Source organism: Heloderma suspectum, chromosome 1 (genome assembly GCF_057233095.1).
Source record: "Heloderma suspectum isolate Gila_16-S chromosome 1, 16-S_ref, whole genome shotgun sequence".
NCBI lineage: Eukaryota > Metazoa > Chordata > Lepidosauria > Squamata > Helodermatidae > Heloderma > Heloderma suspectum.
In genome coordinates this window covers 335,826,393-335,847,059 of record NC_139458.1, presented here as the reverse complement: position 1 = coordinate 335,847,059, position 20,667 = coordinate 335,826,393, and the positions used below count along the sequence as shown (strand labels likewise).

Here is a 20,667-nt window from a genome sequence, read left to right as displayed (position 1 = left end):
TATACGGACCTTTGTCGGCAAGGTGATGTCTCTGCTTCTTACTATGCTCTCTAGGTGTGCCATCGCTTTCCTCCCAAGGAGCAAGTGTCTTTTAATTTCATGGCTACAGTTACCGTCTGCGGTGATCTTGGAGCCCAAGGAAATAAAATATGTCACTGCTTCCATTTCTTCCCCTTCTATATGCCAGGAAGTGATGGAGCCAGATGCCATGATCTTAGGTGTCTTAATGTTGAGTTTCAAACCAGCTTTTGCACTCTCCACTTTCACCCTCAACAGGAGGCTCTTTAGATCCTCTTCGCTTTCTGCCATTAAGGTGGTATCATCTGCGTATCTGAGGTTGTTGATAATTCTCCCGGCAATCTTAATTCCGACCTGTGAGTCATCCAACCCGGCGTTTCTCATGATGTATTCTGCATATAAGTTAAATAAGCAGGGCGACAATATGCATCCTTGTCGTACTCCTTTCCCAATTTTGAACCACTCGGTTGTTCCATGTCTGGTTCTTACTGTTGCTTCTTGACCCTCATACAGGTTTCTCAGGAGACAGGTAAGGTGGTCTGGTACTCCCATCACTTTCAGAATTTGCCACAGTTTGTTGTGATCCACACAATCAAAGGCTTTAGCGTAGTCAATGAAGCAGAAATAGACGTTTTTCTGGAATTCTCTTGCTTTCTCCATGATCCAGCGAACGTTGGTGATTTGAACTCTAGTTCCTCTGCCTCTTCGAAACCCAGCTTGTACTTCCAGTAGTTCTCAGTTCACATACTGCTGAAGCCTAGCTTGTAGGATTTTGAGCATAACCTTGCTGGCATGTGAAATGAGTGCAATTGAACGGTAGTTTGAACACTCTTTGGCATTGCCCTTCTTTGGCATTGGAATGTAAACTGACCTTTTCCAGTCTTGTGGCCACTGTTGAGTGTTCCAAATTTGTTGGCATATTGAGTGCAGCACTTTAACAGCATCGTCTTTTAGGATTTTCAATAGCTCAGCTGGAATACTGTCATCTCTGCTCACTTTGTGGTTAGTAATGCTTCCTAAGGCCCACTTGACTTCACTCTCTAGGATGTCCGGCTCAAGTTCAGTGACCGCACTATCATGGCTATCAGGGACATTCAGATCTTTCCTATATAGTTCTTCTGTGTATTCTTTCTACCTCTTGTCCTTTCGGCTTTGGCCCAGCCGCTTCACTCTTTCTGGCGCTACTTGGAAATTCCCTCTGCTCTTCCCCAGTAGTATATTGGACACCTTCCGACCTGAGGGGCTCATCTTCCGGCGTCATATCTTTTAGCCTTGTGATACATTCCATGGGATTTCCTTGGCAAGAATGCTCCTTTAAGGAGGCATTCACCACTCTCCTCACCCATTCAACCAAGCATCCTTTGGCTGTGTTAATCAACCAAGAAGGGCAAAGATCAAGTGTACAAGTGATTGATTTCACACTACCAAGGATCTCATCCACATCCTCAGGCTGTACAAACTGAAACCTATCCATCACAACTGGACAAGCAGATGTCAAAGGTACATCATTAGGAGATGTTACAACTATGATTTAAGTCTAAGCAGATGTGAATGACGTTTTCCACAAAGCATCAAGCAAAACTGTGACAGTGGGAAACCAAGTGCTCCTCCCCAACTTGAACTGGTCCTTGATGTGATATTTATATTATTTACTACATTGGTAGATGAAAAGTATGATTCCTTTGCAGCCATCACTCCCACAGTACAGGCCTTAATATGGGCTTTAGCATGTGGTCGGTTAGACTCAACCCAAGACTTTTTCCATCATCACTCTAGTCATCATCCCTTGTTGTTACATCACTCTGAGCTCTCTGGAAACCCAAGAAACTAATTTGGCTCTATCAGCAAATCAGCAGGGAGAAGGCGCTCAGGAACAATTGTATCAACCACCTGGACCATTTCCTTGTTCTATAGATTGACTGGGGCTTTGACAGAATCACTGGCTGAAGCAGCAAGAAACTTGGGGTAGTCAGAAACCATTTGGATCCATCTCACTCCAGGGGCAGACATTTTTCATAGGTCCTCCCACCCCTGTAGAGGTTTGGAGCTCCTGTTTGTCTAAATCCTACCAGGGAGTGATCTGTCCATAATAAAGGAACCACATACTGTTCTTCTATACCCAGATCACCCTCCTCCTGTCCAGAACAAAAAACTAAGTCCAGAGTATGTTCTGCAATATGAGTAGGGTCCGAAATCACTTGAGATTGCCCCATGGATGCCATGAAGCCCTGAGCCACTCCCAACAAGATGGCCTCTGCATGGATATTGAAGTTGCCCAGTACCATCAGTCTGGGAGACTCCTATAGAACAGCCGAGACCACCCCAGCTGGCTCAAGTAGGGAGACTGTTCGGCAGTAGGGTGGGCGGTACACCCACAGAACCCCAATTCTATCAACACTTAATTGTGAAGAACAAAGACTCAAAACTGATAAGATTGTTGGAAAGCGAACTTGGTCAGGAGGTTAGAATCACAGCAGACCATAGCTACTTTGCCTTTGCCTAGTCTCGGCTGGTGCTGTAAAGAGAAACCTGGTGGACAAGACTTGAAAGCAAGTTTACCCACCCCCTTCTTCCAACCAGGTCTCTGTAATACACACTAGGTCAGTTCCTTCATCTAGTATCAGATCCCGGATGACCATGATTTTACTATTTCCTGACCTGGCATTCAAAAGTAGTACCTCCAGACTGGGGCAGAGACAGCGATGTAACACACTATAAGGCACCTCAGAGACTACCATTCATGGAAACGTTTGGTATATTTTGATATTTTAAAACAAAATTTCTAGATAATAATCTAGAAAACAGAAAGGATGTGTTTTAAAAGATAACAATAGGGAAACAAAGACCAGTATCTGAAGAGAAGTTTCAAACTGTAGGCACAACTATTGTTCATACAATGGTGAGTGGTTATACAGTGTCTTCAGGGTGAGGTTCCAGAAGTAGATCACAGAAATAGCACCCCTTGTAAGCCCTAAAAACTGGCTTTGAAAAAACAGAAGATAGCATACATTCTCATGAGTATGGGAGCAAGACAGCTGAGGGGCTAAAGCAGTGTGAGAGGCAAGAGGGGAGTTCAGTACTGTGCCAGTGGGACAGCACCTGTGCCACCACCAGAGGCCCCAGTATGCTCCTGGTAAGCTCTGCCAACATAGATATCTTGGAGGCATTGGGGAGCAAAACAGGCTGTTCCAGGGGTGTGTTCGGGATGTCTGTGGACCCTCAAGAGCCAACCCCCCCTTGTTTCACAACATGCCCACAAAATTGGCTCAAAACTATACAGCCTTTGGGCTGGCATAGTTATTAACTTCCCATTGGTCTCAGTGGAAGGGAAAATGAAATTTTCTGCCGCACACCTCCACCCTGGCCACAGCAAGCCAGTAGGATTCTGGATGTTGCAGCTGATCCACCATAGAATTCCCCACCACAACCACCAAATAAGATTGCTCTATCATTTGGTGTAAGTTTGAATGGCCAAATGGTGCAAAGAGAGAGAGACAAACAACCTGGCCTCTTCCTGTGTCTTGAACAGCTGTTTGAACTGCAGAAATAAGTAGGCGTTGCTTCTTACAATATTGAGATAGGCATTATCACCTGTTAATCCCTGCAGATAAAGCTGCTGTTAAAGGTTCAAGTAAAAAAGTAGGCAATCTGTTCTATCTGTGTACTGTGTTTTTCTACCACTTTGTCTATCTTTTTTCTTGCCACAAAAAAAAACCCCTTACGGAGGAAAAAAATGAATAGCTGCACAGTGTCTTTGAACTGGTTGCACTAAGACCTCTCCCTCTGGAATCACATCCACAATCCTAAAGATCCTCAGTTTCTTTTGGCATATAGACTACACAGCCCTGGATAGTGCATGGAGGGGGATGAATGACAGCCAGGATCAGAAAACCTGAATGTTAATATGAACAAAGATATAGATCATCAGTGCAGGACTGTAACGATATTATATTCTGTAAAGAATTGTGGCTGAAAGTAAAGATTTTAAGTCTACTGTGCAAAAACAAGGAAAAAGAACCAAAATCATCACATTTTAAAAACCCTTTTACAAAATTTATACGCAACCTGTTTCACCAGGTTTCTCAAGAGTGTACTCTATAATTCTCAAATGTTTTATTTGTATGTAGGAGAAATTTGCCCAGGGAGAAAGGGGCAAACGTAGATTTTATCTGCTCCTTCTTAGCAGCTGTTCTCTTTTATCTTTTTATCTTGTTATATATTTTATATCTTAACATTTTAATATGTGCCTGGGAGGACTGTTGAGCAACTCAGGGGGTCGGGGAGGTGCCACCATAACTGTGGTCATGGGCAGGGGGAGGTATGGCATTGGGGGATTAACAGGCCAACTGAGGAGAAGAGGGGCTAGACACCTTACAGCTGTCCCCTCTTCTGGTTCTTCCCCCAACCTGATGGTACCTGGCGGCCTTACCAGTCTGCCCTCAGGTCTGGTGGTGCTGCTGCTGAATGCCAGGTCGGCCCAAAATAAAATCTCCCTCATCCATGATTTGATTGTGGATGAGGGGGCTGACCTGGCATGTATTACTGAGACCTGGGTGGGGGAACTGGGAGGGGTCACTCTCTCCCAGCTGTGCCCTCCTGGGTACTCAGTGCAGCACCAACACCGACTCGAGGGTCGGGGAGAGGGGGTTGCCGTGGTCTATAGGAATTCAATCTCCCTCTCTACGCTTCCTGCTCATTCGAGTGCAGATCTTGAGCGTTTGTACCTTGTGTTGGGTACCCAGGACAGATTAGGGATTCTGCTGGTGTACCGCCCACCCCGCTGCCCATCAGACTCCCTGCCTGAGCTGACAGAGGTGGTCTCGGACTTGGTGTTGAGGACCCCTAAGATCATGGTCCTCGGGGATCTCAACTTCCATGCCAAGGCCACTGTATCCAAGGCGACTCAGGACTTCATAGCCACCATGACAACCAAGGTGCTGTCCCAACATGTCATCGGCCCAACGCATATAAAAGGACACACGTTTGATCTGGTTTTCTCGACAGGGCAGGAGGATGGTGATCTGAAAGTGGAGGAATTAACATCTGTCCCTTTGTCATGGTCAGATCACTTCCTGATGAGGTTTAGACTCCTGGCAGCCTTCTCCCTCTGCAAGGGTGGGGGACCTATTAAAATGGTCTGCCCTTGGAGGCTAATAGATTCTGATGGATTACAGAGGGCTCTGGGGGGATTTTCTTGCTGGTATGGCTGGTGCTCCTGCCAAAGCCCAGGTCGCTCTGTGGAATGCAGAGAGGACTCGGGCGGTTGACACGATCACGCCCAAGCGCCCTCTCCCTCTGAGCAGAGCCCAGCCATCTCCTTGCTATACACCTGAGCTGAGGGCAATGAAGCAAGAGGGGAGATGGCTAGAACACAGGTGGAGGAAAACTCGCACTGAGTCTGACTGAACACAGGTAAGAGCTCACTATCTAGCCTACTCTGTGGCGGTGAGGGTGGGAAAGAGACAGTTCTTTTCCACCAGCATTGCATCTTCTCAGTGTCGTCCAGCGGAGATTTTCCGAGTGGTTTGCGGCCTGTTACATTCTGGGCCAGGGAGAGAGATGGTGGAACCCTCGGTTGCACGCTGTGACAAGTTTGCATGACACTTTGAAGGTAAAGTCACTCAGATTCGTCATGAATTGGACACCACAAATAATGCAGTTCCATTGGTAGAGGTTTTCAGAGGACCGTCTGGTCCGGTTTTATTGGATGAGTTTCAGTTACTGAGGCCTGAGGATGCGGACAAGGTGCTTGGCCAAGTCCGATCAACCACTTGTGTGCCTGACCCTTGCCCTTCATGGCTTATTAAATCAAACAAGGAGGGTATGTCCAGCAGGGTCCAGGAGGTTGTAAATTCCTCCTTGAGAGAGGGAGTGGTGCTGGCCACTTTAAAAGAGGTGGTAATTAGACCACTCCTGAAAAAGCCGGAGGATGTTAACAATTATAGGCCAGTGGCCAACATCACCTTCCTGGGCAAGGTGCTTGAGAAGGTGGTTGCAGGTCAGCTCCAGGCACTGTTGAATGGAACGGATTATCTAGATCCATTTCAATCGGGCTTCAGGCCTGGTTTTGGAACGGAAACTGCCTTGGTCGCCCTGTGGGATGACCTCTGCTGGGAGAGGGATGGGGGGAGTGCGACCCTGTTGATTCTCCTGGACCTCTCAGCGGCTTTCGATACCATCGACCACGGTATCCTTCTGGATAGGTTGTCTGGGTTGGGAGTTGGAGGCACTGCACTACAGTGGTTCCACTCCTACTTGGATGGCCAATTCCAGAAGGTGGTGCTGGGGGATTATTGCTCTGTGCCATGGCAATTGTGCCATGGGGTTCCTCAGGGCTCTGTTTTATCCCCCATGCTGTTTAACATCTACATGAAACCGCTGGGGGAGGTTATCCGGAGGTGTGGGCTGAGGTGACATCAATATGCGGATGACATCCAGCTCTACCTCTCTTTCTCATCAAAACCAGATGAGGCAGTGGCTGTTCTGAATCAGTGCCTGGGCCAATAAACTGAAACACAATCCAGACAAGACGGAAGTACTGTTAGTGGGTGGTTCATCTGCCCGTCTAGGTGATATTCAACCTGTTCTGGAGGGGTTTGCACTCCGCCTAAAGGATCACGTTCGTAGTTTGGGGGTGCTCTTGGATCCAGAACTGTCACTTGAGGCACAGGTGAACTCAGTGGCACGGAGCACTTTTTATCAGCTTAGGCTGGTATACCAACTACACCCTTATCTGGACAGAGATAGCCTAGCTACAGTTATCCATGCTCTGATAACTTCTCGTCTGGATTACTGCAATGCGATATACATGGGGCTGCCTTTGAAAAAGGTCCGGAAACTTCAGCTGGTCCAAAATAGGGCAGCAAGATTTTAACAGGGACTGGCCAGCGAGCTCATATTATGCCAGTACTTTTTCAGCTGCACTGGCTGCCAGTCCATTTCCAGGCCTGATTTAAAGTGCTGGTATTAACATTCAAAGCCCTTAACGGCTTGGGGCCAGGTTATCTGAAGGGGCGCCTCCTCCCATATGTGCCTGTCCGGTCCTTAAGATCATCCTCAGCGGCCCTTCTCCGTGAACCCCTGCCAAAGGAAGTGAGGCGGGTGGCTACTAGGAGGAGGGCTTTTTCTGCTGTGGCACCCCAACTGTGGAATGAGCTCCCTGGTGAGGTTCGCCTGGCACCTACATTGTATTCCTTTCGGCGCCAGGTGAAGACCTTTTTATTTTCCCAGGCATTTTAGCTTTCTAGACTTTTAGCTTTGCTGTTTTAAATCTGAATTTTAAATTCCTGCACTGATGCTAAGTTTTATTGTGGTCATATTGTTATACTGTGGTTTTAGTATTGTGGTTATATTGTGCTTTTAATGTTCTATATATTTTATATTGTTTTATTGTGTGCCGTTTGGTTTTAATTTTTGTGAACCACTCAGACAGCTTCGGCTATTGGGTGGTATAGAAATGGAATGAATGAATGAATGAATGACTAAATAAATAAATAAATGTGATGTTATAATATGTTCTGGAGATGACCCCTGTTTTGATGAGCAGAAAGAGGCTCAAGAGATTTAGATTCTCACAGCTTTATATTATTCTGTAGCCCCACTTTTATTCCCAAACAAACAGAACCTAAAAACCAAAAAAAGAAAAAGGATAAAAGGATAAAAACTGGGCCAGAGTGCTTGCAGAAATTACTACTGATATTCTCAGAGCAATTTCTCATAGGCAGAATGTGCCAATGCTTTAAAAGAAAATCTTTTATAAGTACATTAGCTAAATCAAATCAGCTTCAAAGACAGCTTTATTTTTGTGCTTTGGAAGAAGGTAGTTCCACAGCTGCACACTATTTTGAATTTATTTCAGGATTTAACCTATATATCCTAAACCTATATATTTTAACAGCTTACTATAGTAGCCATTTCTTTGTTCGGAAAAGAAAGCTTTTCATTTTCCCCATGATTCAGTGCTTCCTGTTTTCAATTTTGATTAAAACCGTAGGGGGAAAGGAACATCTCAAACGGAAATTGCATCAGAAATTATTCATATGTCTTTTGCAGTGAATTATTACAATTTATTGCTTGTACCTTTTTGCATTATGTATCAGTATGTCAACAACAAATAAAAAGCTTCTAATTAGGTTACAAATGTATTATTTATTACATATTTATTTATTTAATGTATTAAATGCTTCATAAAATACATTTCTTTAGGTGTTTTGTGCTCAGGTTTTATTACTATCCCCCCCTCTCGACCCCCACCTCCCAAATACTGATTGAGCTTTGAGACAAAGAAGCCTTGGATACAAACAGTTTTTAAAATCCTGCTAACTGTTATATATTGTTGCCTAAATATGACATCTTGCCATGGTGTTAAATCAAAAACATTTTGATAGCAAAATGTTATAACATTATTTCTGAAGTGCTGACCTGTACAACTGTGTATCTTATTTTAGAATTCCTTAGAGGACTTTGATAGCCAGCAGAGCAGAATATCTGTGTAATCATGCAGCATTCTCTGTAATCTCTGGAGAACTGGGATAGCCATCAGATGTTGAACAAAGAAAAAGGGCACCCTGGCGTTTTAACAAAAAAGAAAATTGTCTTTCCTATGTCCCCATTTATCTTAGAATCCTAGCTGAATTTAAGATCCAGTTCTTATGTTACAGCCACTATATGGCCATAATCAAGATAAGACTGAGGTGGGGGATTTTTTGGTCAGTTTGAAAAGTGATCCAAGGAAGGTGTACCACCTGTTTGGCTGGGGTTGCACACTCCTGAAGAATCAGATTTATAGCTGAACAGTTCTTAGACTGTGGCAATTAATATCATAGAATAGAATAGTAGAATAGTAGGGTTGGAAGGGGCCCACAAGGCCATCGAGTCCAACCCCCTTTACTTCCTACAGTGGTATCATTTACACTGAGTGCGCCAACTCTCTCTTCAAGCTGCAAGCAGTCTCCAAGTGTTTTCTTCATTAACTTCTGCCTTTTGGCAGTGTCCTTGAAGCTTCTAAATTCTTCCCCAGCTTTAATCTCAAAAAACCTCGGTTCCAGGACTGTTTGCTGATCCTCCTTGAACCTTTCCTGCCGTTTTGCTGCTTCCTGACCTCTTCAACCCAGCCTTTTTCATCATCTGAAGTCTCAGAACTTTCTGCATCACTTGGTTTTCCTTCTGGTTCTTCCTCCTCTTCCTCTCCCAGGGTTTCTTGAAGCTCTAACATCTTTAACTTCTTCTTTCTTTTCTCACTTATCTTAGAAACGAGGGGATTAAGCAGCCTGAACTCTTCACTCTTCTCATCCACCTAGAAATCGGGGTTCTCAAACATGACTTTGAAGTAGTCATCACTAAGAATGCTCAGCATTTTCTTTTGTTTCTTTTTTGTCGCATTTAGTGGCTCTTCTTCTACCTCCTCGATCACCTTCAGTGCAAGCTCTTTATTAACCTTGGGAAGTTTCTTTAGTTGCACTCTTTGTGCACGTGTTTCTTCTGTCTTCTGCCTAATTTTCTCTCTTCGGTATTCCTCATAGGCAAAAGGATTCACCATCATTTTAACCTTGTGATACAGTCGTATGTCCATGAAAAAGCCATGCATATATGCTCGGAGATGTGGTGATCCAATAAGATGAGCAATCCCTAAGTTTTCAAGGTATTTTCTTGTTACAAACTTATAGTCATCATACACAGTTGTCTCTGGGTTCTCCTCCAGCTCTTCTGTCAAATTATCAAGAAATGAGCACCATTTTGGAGCAGGGCCTAAAACCAGAATGTAGAAGATGTTCATTTTGGGGGCTTCATTGGCTGTGAACAGCATTCCTGAATTAGGATATAGGCAAACATCATTAATATCATGTTCAGGCTCCATGGAAGTAAATATTTTCCCCATGTCCTTGTTCCACAGTTTTACGATTTGTGAATCAGCAGAAATTATTAAATCCAACGAATTGTGGAACTGGATTGATTTAACAGGCAGGCCGTATTGGTGATCCTTCACTATTAATGGGTTACTTGATCGGAGATCATACAACAAGACCTGCCCCGTGGATGTTCCAACAGCCATATGCAAAGTTCCGTCAAACTTCAGGGCTGAAACAGATGGCAGGCCATCTATCTCCTTATCAGCCGTCACACTGCTTAAAGCGCAGTCCAACACCCCAAATCAATTTCTTGTTCTAGGGTCCCAGCATTCCACCTTCCCCTCAACTGTCCCAGTAGCAAATAAGCCATGTGCAGAGTTTATGTCACATACATGATTCTCCGAAGCATCTGTCTACAGGGAATTCAGAAACCTTCCTTGCTCCAAATTGAGCCTGTATATTTCAGAACTTGCTCCTACAAAATATAGGTCACATGATGGATAATGGTATGAGAAATCTCTACCAAACTTTGGTATTCTTGTCCTGTAGTAACGGCCATGTTGTGAATGAAATTCAACATATCTATCAGACTGCAAGAAAACGATCTTTGAGTAATCATATATCAAACATAACCACTTCAGCGTCTAAGCATCTCTCAAATTTCATAGATAACTGATAGGTATCAAAACATCTGATCCTTGGTTTATATGTCCCGGCTGCCATCACGTACTGCCCGTCTCGTGACACCTTGATCTTGCTGCTAACAGCAGGCATGTCAAAATCTTGGATAAGTTCAATTCTCCTATGAATATCAACATCTTTCTTTTGTAATGCTCTCTTCTTTCTGTCAGACAGGAATCAAGTTTACCAGGCTTACCAAGCTTACCAGGTTGATTCTATAGGCAACACATTGGGGAAAGCTGATCCTAAAGGATAGCTTCCCCTGTTGTGTGTTCTAAGTCTCCTTTATATACTTTTTGGATGCTATAAAATATGTCTAAACTATTTATACTACAGCTTATATCTTTTATCCAAGAATTCCAAAGATAACCTTTCTGCTCTAAATCTTCATGTCTAAATAAGTGTATTGAATTTTGAAGCTTCTTATCAAGATTAATGTGCATACCAACATACTTATCCAATCACCTTTTCTTTGTCATGTTACAGGTATGTTTTTGACACAAATTCATTCACTTGATATCATCCTGTCTTGTGAGCTTGTTTTTCTTATATATTATTGTCTCCAGTGAGGCCTCTTGGTCACTTACCTGATGGCCCATCTGACCTAATGGCTTTATGAGGCTTTACTAATTGAAAGTCGTAAAACTAAATGTAACACTGACACCTCCTTATCTGGATTCCTTTCTAAACAATAAAAGGATCCATTTCTAATTGCCTGGTACATCTGGCAAACCTCAGAGCTAAGACGTTTTAATTACTCTTGGGTCAGAAGCCCATACTGGGTGATATTAGGCATTGGGATCCCATTTTAATTCCAGAATTCTCTTGGAGGCATTTAATTATAGAATTTCCTAATCGAGCAGATCATGCAAATATGAAAAATCTGCTTGATCTGCCACAAGATGTAGCTTTGATGGCTTTGGCCAGGAGTGTTTTTGCACAGTTCAGGCTGATATTCCATTTGTACCCTTTACTGGAGAAGACTGATCTGACCATGTCACACCTGCCTTACAGCACAATCTTATATATGGAGTTCAGTAGGGCTTACTCCCAGTATAAGATTGCAGCCTTAGTCACATCCCGGATGGACTACTACAATGCACTATTTTTCAAGAGCATGTGATTCTATTAATGTACCACAACCATTAGCTCCCAGTTTATTTCCAAGTCAATTCAAAGTGCTGGTTTACTAGTAAAGCTCTAAATGGTTTAGGGCCAGGATACTTAAAGGATACTTCCCAGCACTCAGTCAATCAGACTTGTTCCAAAATACTCTTCCTGTCTATCTTTCTCTGAACATGGCAATACCCTTCATTAGGATAGGAAGGTAATTGAAAACAAATCTGTTTTGAGCTGAAAATAATAACTGAATCTGTATAAATGATTTATTTTTACACTATCTTCCCAAGGCATCAAAATAATTAAGCTTCTAATTGCAGCGTGTGAACCAAATATTGCTGTCTTCTCAGATCCCCTTTTCCTTTCATATTCAGTATACTATAAATATACCGAAGAGGCACTTTTGATTTGTTAAATAAGGCAAGCAATCATGAGTAATATCTGTGTTGTTTACTTAACAAAGTAATGGAGGACGAAAGGATCCATTTGGAAGGACGTTGTGTGCTGTCCTGTGGAAAATGCAGGACAGCTTAGTGAGAATGTAATGAGATCTTAACATGGTAGGAATGACCTGGCCCATTTCAAAACCTCAGGCTCTTTCTTTACAGTCCTGGCTCCTTCTCACACATTTATCAACTGGTGAATTTGAAAATACATTTAAGGGATCTGACCTTCAAACATTTTCCTTGAAATGTGTGGAAGTCATAACACTTTCTCTTACAACTCTGGTTATTTAATTTCTAGTATAGCCTTGTTTCCTGTGTTTTCACGATAGCCTTTTTTTCCCTACCAGTCTCATAAGGACTGTACTGATTTCATTGGCACTGAGGAACAAAAGATATAAATGAAATAATAAAGGATTTAAAAGAGCATCCTTTTCTACTTAAAGAGAAACTTTTTCTCTTCCATTTCAATAATACGTCACACAAACTGGTGAAAGTCAGAGTAAGGTGGCCACTTATGATGTCTGCCAAAAGAGAGGGAATGTGTCACTGACAAAGAGGACAAAAGAGGACACAGATTTGCTTAAAATGTGCACATCCTAAATTATATCTACAGATGCAAATTTGGAATTTATTACTATCATTTAATTAGAAATGCAATGCAGATCTTACTGTAGTGCAGAAGAATGTGCCTGCTCAGTCTACTGTCCAGGTGCTATGTTTTGATGGGCAGCTTCAAGGCTCCTGTTACTCTCCCTTCTTATGTTATCTTTAAACTGGACTTGAACTGGATAGTCCTTCAAATAGAGGCTGCCTTCAAACAGAGGACAGTCCTCTCACAGCTCTTCAAATAGAGGACTATCCTCTGTAAAGCAGAACACATAGCCGCCCTAGATGTATGCCTGGTTTACACATGCCACAGAATGAAATGGAAGAATTTTTAAGTGGTAGTAAAGAGTGGAGAGTACTACCGGAGACTGCAGGAGTGCACATCACATTTCCAAATGCCCCCCCAAATCCTCCTTGCAACTAAAAAACTGGAAGTACAAGCGGGGTTTCGAAGAGGCAGAGGAACTAGAGGTCAAATCAAAGGTTAGGCCTCATCTGGAGTACTGTGTCCAGTTCTGGGCACCGCACTTTAAGAAGGATGCAGACAAACTGGAGAGGGTTCAGAGGAGGGCAACAAAGATGATCAGGGGACTGGAAACAAAACCCTATGAAGAGAGACTGAAAGAACTGGGCATGTTTAGCCTTGAGAAGAGAAGACTGAAGGGAGATATGATAGCACTCTTCAAGTACTTGAAAGGTTGTCACAGAGAAGAAGACCAGGATCTCTTCTTGATCATCCCAGAGTGCAGGACACGGAATAATGGGCTCAAGTTACAGGAAGCCAGATTCCGGCTGAACATCAGGAAAAACTTCCTGACTGTTAGAGCAATACGACAATGGAACCAATTACCTAGGGAGGTGGTGGGCTCTCCCACACTGGAGGCATTCAAGACGAGGCTGGACAGCCATCTGTCAGGGATGCTCTGACTTGGATTCCTGCATTGAGCAGGGGGTTGGACTCAATGGCCTTGTAGACCCCTTCCAACCCTACTATTCTATGATTCTAAATCGCCAACATTCGCTGGATCATGGAGAAAGCAAGAGAATTCCAGAAAAATGTCTATTTCTGTTTCATTGACTACGCTAAAGCCTTTGTGTGGATCACAACAAACTGTGGCAAATTCTGAAAGAGATGGGAGTACCAGACCACCTTACCTGTCTCCTGAGAAACCTGTATGAGGGCCAAGAAGCAACAGTAAGAACCACACATGGAACAACCGAATGGTTCAAAATTGCGAAAGGAGTACGACAAGGCTGCATATTGTCGCCCTGCTTATTTAACTTATATGCAGAGTACATCATGAGAAACGCCGGGTTGGATGACTCACAGGTCAGAATTAAGATTGCCAGGAGAATTATCAACAACCTCAGATACGTAGACAATACCACCCTAATTGCAGAAAGCAAAGAGGATCTAAAGAGCCTCTTGTTGAGGGTGAAAGTGGAGAGTGCAAAAGCTGGTTTGAAACTCAACATTAAAAAAACTAAGATCATGGCATCTGGCTCCATCACTTCTTGGCATATAGAAGGGGAAGAAATGGAAGCAGTGACAGATTTTATTTTCTTGGGCTCCAAGATCACCACAGACGTAGCCATGAAATTAAAAGATGCTTGCTCCTTGGAAGGAAAGTGATGGCACACCTAGACAGCATAGTAAGAAGCAGAGACATCACCTTGCCGACAAAGGTCCGTCTAATCAAAGCTATGGTTTTCCCAGTAGTAATGTATGGCTGTGAGAGCTGGACTATAAGGAAGGCTGAGCGCCGAAGAATTGATGCTTTCGAACTGTGGTGCTGGAGAAGACTCTTACGAGTCCCCTGGACTGCAAGGAGGTCAAATCAGTCCATCCTAAAGGAAATCAACCCTGACTGCTCATTGGAAGGACAGATACTGAAGCTGAAGCTCAAATATTTTGGCCACCTAATGCGAAAAGAAAAGTCACTGGAAAGGACCCTGATGCTGGGAAAGACTGAAGGCAAAAGGAGAAGGGGACAGCAGAGGATGAGATGGCTAGATAGCATCATCGATGCAATGAATATGAACTTGAGCACATTCCGGGAGAGAGCGCAGGACAGGAAGGCTTGGCGTGCTATGGTCCATGGGGTCACGAAGAGTCGGACACGACTTAACGACTGAACAACACAGGGAGAAATAGCCTGGTTCAGTTTCTACTTGCATGGTCTTTTTTTTAATGATTTACATAGGGAGCATTCAAAAATCTAATCTCTCCTGCTGACTGAAATAGCACAGTCCATTCTCCCTGGAACTGGAAAGCTTGCACAGTATTTTGTGACCTCTGAGTTGGCCTAATAAAGGTATTACATTGATATGGATTGTGGAAAGTTTCTTTTACAATAGTTCCGACTGCCAAGGCTATTTAATCTCTTTTAATCTCACAAACTCTGCCCAAGATCCACATTCTTAAAAATAATTATAAGGCAACCTTCTTTCCCATCATGGGAGAACCTGGCTGTAATAAAAAATTAAATGAGCAATTGCTCTGACACCAAAGACAAAATGAGTAAATAAAGCACACACATACCCCAGTAGGGTACAGGAACTGACTAATTAAATATCAATTGAGTACTGCTGAAACTGGGAGAGAACAGGACAAAATGAATTAAAGAGACAGTGGCCCAGAGAAGCCTCAATGGCTCTTTGCCAGTCCAACATGAAAAACTGCTATTGCAATTGCATTTTATATTTTAAAATTGACACATCAAGTGTGTTAAAAATAATGGAAGACTGTGTGGAAAACACTGGATTGCAATGGTTTAGCAATAACTTCACCTTAGACATTTACTCAAAGATAACATAAGTCTAAATGACAAGAATAAACATCAGCAATTATTGGTGCTTCATGTTCCAGAAAGGAAACAAAGAAAGAAACAAATGTCACAGTGCTGAGAAAGAACCTGAATAACATACTGAATATACTTTGAACCCTGTCATTAGCTAAAAGTGTTCTGTTTCCAGTATAAAAACTGATTGCATTAGTGCCTTTCCCTGGGTAATTCAATGCCTACCATTTTGTGCAAAAATACCTTGAGAAAATGTTATAGGTGATCAACATAAAAATCAATAATGGGTATTTATTTATCTCAGGCTGAAAATGTAAATATATTATTTCTAGCACACCTGTGTCTTACATCAGATCAAATTTCTAACCTAACACTTACTTTAACTGTATCAGTAACTAAGGGTGGCTAGGGAATGCTGGGAGTTATAGGACGTTTTTCTGTCTAAATATGCTAGGATTCCACCCTAAATGTGGAGGCTTAAGGTCAAAACCCAACATGATGTGGAAGATCTACGATAGGATCTACTCATTATTATTTTTTCTTTACTACAAAACATCTACATATGTGTGTGCAAGTACGTGTGTGTGTGATAGTTTAATCAGGAAAGTGGCACTGGGGATGGGGTTTCTTAACTTTTCCTTTCTGTTCACCCAAAGCCCTTGACTCTGATCCAGCCTTGGTTGGGTGCGACTAGCTGTATATAATAACTTGTGACCTTTGATTAGGATGCACATATTCATCCATATCCAGCCAGTTCAGCTTGGATAAACATCATGATATGGATACAGATGTGCATCCAGATATACACCTATAGTCACATCAGCTAATAAACAGAATCACTGCTTCTGCATGTGGATCGCCCTTGCTGGATCAGACAGCGTGTCTTCAAGAGGATTTCACTTTCTCATATAACTAAAAAACGAACTGAAACATTGTACAAGCCTAATGAGCACTGAAACTTAGATCTTTTAGCATTAGAGATTCAGAGCGCTGCTATCCAGCCATGTAGTTTATAGGCTGTTTTCATTATAATAAGCCTGTTTATCAGGGTTGCAAGAATCCCCAACATTCTTTTTAAAAATGCCTTTTAAATGCCCCTAAAAAATTGATGCAGGCACATAAACATTTTTAATTGGTCTGTTCAGACCAGTTCCCCAAAATTTGCTGCTGACTGTTGGAATTTTATTTTTCCTGATCAAATCTTAATAGAGAATATGTGAAGGTGTTCTGAAATAGTCCAGTTAAAGCTAACAGTAGTTCCTCTTGCTTGTGGTCAGTTTGAAGCTTGTCAAACTGGATGATTTAATTCTTCAAATATGTATTTTTAAAATAAAACTTTTTGGTTATTATTGTATTGCTAGAAAAAATATATTGCTAAACCATGTACAGTTCTTGCAAAAAATAATATCCCCCCATCTACAAGCACTACAAGAGTGACAGAAGGCTGTGTACATGCAGCAGTGCTCACAGAGTCATAGGATCTATCAGACAACCTTGTCCATGGCTTCTGTGTAGAAATACAGATGCACTTTTGCCTATGTGAAGCTTCAAAGCTGGATTCTTAGGCAGCTGAGAGGGAGCAGGAGAAGGGGTTGGCTGGACCACACCACAAAACTGCTGATTGAGCTGTGAGATTTCACTATTATGGTCTCCCATGATACTATTTCACCGTGGAGGCAAGGGATGCTGAAATTATGACAGCTGCTTATTGGTTGCTGGACACCTACTCATTTGCCAGATAACCCACTTCCCAAGCTTGTTTTTGTGCACCCACTGAGACTAATTTCTGTGCAGATTGTGCTTATACCTATTATCTAAATATGTGCATTCTATGGAGCAACGTGAATTAGTGTAATCCAGAGAACATTTGGTATGCTTAAATCCCACTGACATCAATGGAGATTTTATTCAACCATTTGCTTAGTCCCACTGGTTGTGCACTTAATTTTCTCTGGATTATAGCCAGTTGATATAAATGGCTACACCCAATAGCTGCAGTCCTGCACTCAACCTCTTGAAACCTGTGGAGATGAGATCTGTGCATATCTGAGACTAGGATTTTATTACCTATGTAAGAAAAACTCTATTACAATTAGAACGGATACTCACTGACAATATATAACTCTGCATATATATGCACCACCTTGAAAAAGTATTCATACGTTTAGTTTTATATCTCTTAAGCTAGCCATTGCTTTTACATATATTTCTACAGCAAATTACAACTTGGCACTGGGTGCTTCCAGACCGAGGGTCCCTAACACCACCAATCAGATACATTGTGTGGCTTGCCATCTTTCCCTCCTTCACATAATTTCTGTAGAAAGAAAAAAGACAGAAGAAGCACTGGGAAAACACAGGAGGGTTGCAACATGGTCTGAACCTCCTGTAAAATTCCATGACCGAGGCAAGGCAATTGCACAATAAAATCCTCATTTAGAAGCATTGTCTGCTTGAGTCCCTTGTATGCTATGGTAACGATTAGGGTTGTAAATTGATAAATTATACTTTTGTTGATTTAATCGTCTGGCTTTTAACCAACAAACACACTGATTGATGCCTGTCTAGGATATTGCACACAAACCATGGTTTCACTCAAGTGTGAAAACTTAATATTTATTTATTTGATTTATATCCCACCCTTCCTCAAAAAGAGCCCAGGATGGCTAGCAACCTAGATAAAACACAATACAACACATAAATACCATTATAATCGTAACTCTAAAATCACAAATATGTAATAAAATACAATAAAACCATAGTGCACTTACCTGTACCTCCAAAGCTTGCACAAATAAATACATTTCTAACTGGCCCCTAAATGACAGTATTGTGGGGGACAGCCAAATCTCCACTGGAAGGGAGCTCCACAGCCACACTAATTATTTACAATTAACACTTATAAACAACAAACAAGTGATACTTTTCACTGTTGGAAAGAGAGGCCATCTCTGATATTTTCTTTTCAACCATTTGGAAATACGGAATATTCCTTCTTGCAGTAAGACACCAAGAGTCCAAAATGTACAAGTTCTTATCAGTGTTGTGGAACATCCTGGTTTAAGTGAATTATTGACATTGAACATTGTCTGCTTCAACTGACACTGGTTCTCATTGCTAGAAAGTCAAAGTGGTTTCACCTTGAAATGCAAAATACCAGCTAGCTTTCAGTTCAAACAGAGGAAACAGCTATCTTTAGGTGTGCTGTTTTTCCATCAATTTTAGCACAGCAGGGAAAAATATAGACCAATCTTGCTTGCATCGGTGTCCTCAGGCTTAGCTTCTCCTACTAATCCATTAGAGGGAAAACTATTTTAATATGCAATTAAAACTTTAATTTATTAAGCTATCAATTACATTTCCAGCCCCGGTAATTATAGATTCAAGCACTACCCACTGCTTCCCATTTAATCTGAATTTCCTAAGAAGTCCAATAGATGAGGAAGGGGCAATATTATGTGAAGGATCTTCCAAGCCTTGCCCAGAGACCCTCAGTTTTAAGGCTGCATTCTTGACACTGTATTCATGTGAAGAACTCTCAAAGAAATTGGCAAACATTCCATGAATATGAGCTCCAGGTTTAAGAAAGGAATACGAAGATGAGTGAATGGAACAAAACAAAACAAAACCCTTCAATTTCCAGAAAATTTAGAAAAGCTTAAGAAATGTATTGTTCTTACCTACTATGATAGAAGACTCACAGTGATAGTAGCCACTAGGTTGCTTTTTTTTTAGCATTGAACACAGATCTAGACGCTTCATGGGTTCAGCTCCAAAATAATGGTTCTTGAAATTCTCAAACAACAATGGGTCAATTCTTTTCACTCCCTTGAAATATCAAGGCAAAGCAAATGGTCAGAGGAAGAGGAGGAGAAATACAGCATCATCAGTGTACATAGCACTTTATAAAGTAACTAGATTTTCATATTCCTTTCCTCTTGGTTCTACAAACCAACGTTTCAAGACAATGAAGTTTCAAAATAAAGCTGCTTGATTGTCTTACTGGTTAATAACTCAGTTCATGGGTCTACTTCAGTTGTTGCAGTGATATCAGCACTATATACCACTGCCATAGCCAAAGTAGGTTCCCAACCTCCTGCAGTGTCCTTTTTGTCAGCCATGAATGGTAACCTGTTACCAATGACAGTAACTAATTGTTACAACAGGTACATTAAACTGCACCAACTATTTGATCAAGAAGCACATCACTACAATGGAATCCGATAGTCGGTGCATTGGTTCAATCTATTTTGTCTGAAATAACCAGTAAATGGTATCAGCGGTAATCAGGGCTGGCAGCAAAGGTCAGCACTGCTTGGCACCTGCCAAGGCCCACAGATGATCCCTGAAGCCTCCTGGCCTTCCTGCTCCTCCTCCTTGCTGTTACTGCCAATTCACCTGCCCTCTCCAAGTATGCAACCAGTGACAAGAGTGAGGAGATGAAGCAGCATCCTCAAATTTCCATGCACTCTCCCTGTGTACAGTTGTGCAACTTGGGCCCAGAGGGAATGTGCAGTGGTACACTGGTGAGACAGTGGGCCCACTCAAAAGATGGGGATCCACTGAGGGCATCTTGCCCTAGGTTGTCAGAATACCAGGAGCAGATACTGGCAGTAATTTTTGTATTTTTCCTTTTGTTTATTCCTCTATTGCATTAAAATAGGCAGAACAATTCTAACCACCTTGGATTAGAGGGGCTAAGATGGGGCAGAGGCATCCCTCCATTGGTGAACAGCTCCACTGAGTAGGCATGTCTACCCTGGAGGCCCCAGTTATATCCACAGGTATAAATCTACCACTGATAGTATTCTTATCAGTGGTAGGCCCTGAAACATGGCGTTCCAGGAGCAGCTTTGGAACCACTGGATCTAAAGACCCTCCCATTCCCCCACATGGCCTCAGGATTACTTTTTTTTAAATTCATTCAGGCACACATTTACTTTTGAGGAAGCTTTTTGGGGTAAAGACCAAGTAGGGGTCTCAGAATATGGTCATACTATATATGAGAAGCCAATTTTTCGCACTGTACAAAATGTTAGTTTGCTTTTTCTAATTCTTGAAATGTCACTGACATCTAGTGGTAAATCATGTGAACTACATATGAGTTGTCTCAATAATCCTCTAGTTCAGCTTTTCCTAACCTGGTGT

The 20,667-nt window shown here is 42.1% G+C and overlaps 1 protein-coding gene and 1 pseudogene across 3 annotated transcripts in view; both read right to left on the bottom strand.

Annotated features, from left to right (window-relative positions):
• The window catches only part of AKAP7 (A-kinase anchoring protein 7), a 145,722-nt gene that overhangs the window by 53,280 nt on the left and 71,775 nt on the right, over positions 1 to 20,667 (bottom strand). For 2 of the 3 annotated variants that reach the window (XM_084827525.1, XM_084827524.1), the window contains exon 7: positions 19,200 to 19,347. In XM_084827525.1, coding sequence (XP_084683651.1) covers positions 19,200 to 19,347 — 148 coding nt within the window. Of the gene's footprint in view, positions 1 to 18,647; positions 18,809 to 19,199; positions 19,348 to 20,667 lie in introns of those variants that run through there. The other variant, XM_084827526.1, reaches the window with a different exon arrangement.
• LOC146359534 (nucleolar protein 10 pseudogene) lies at positions 8,742 to 10,724 on the bottom strand (annotated as a pseudogene).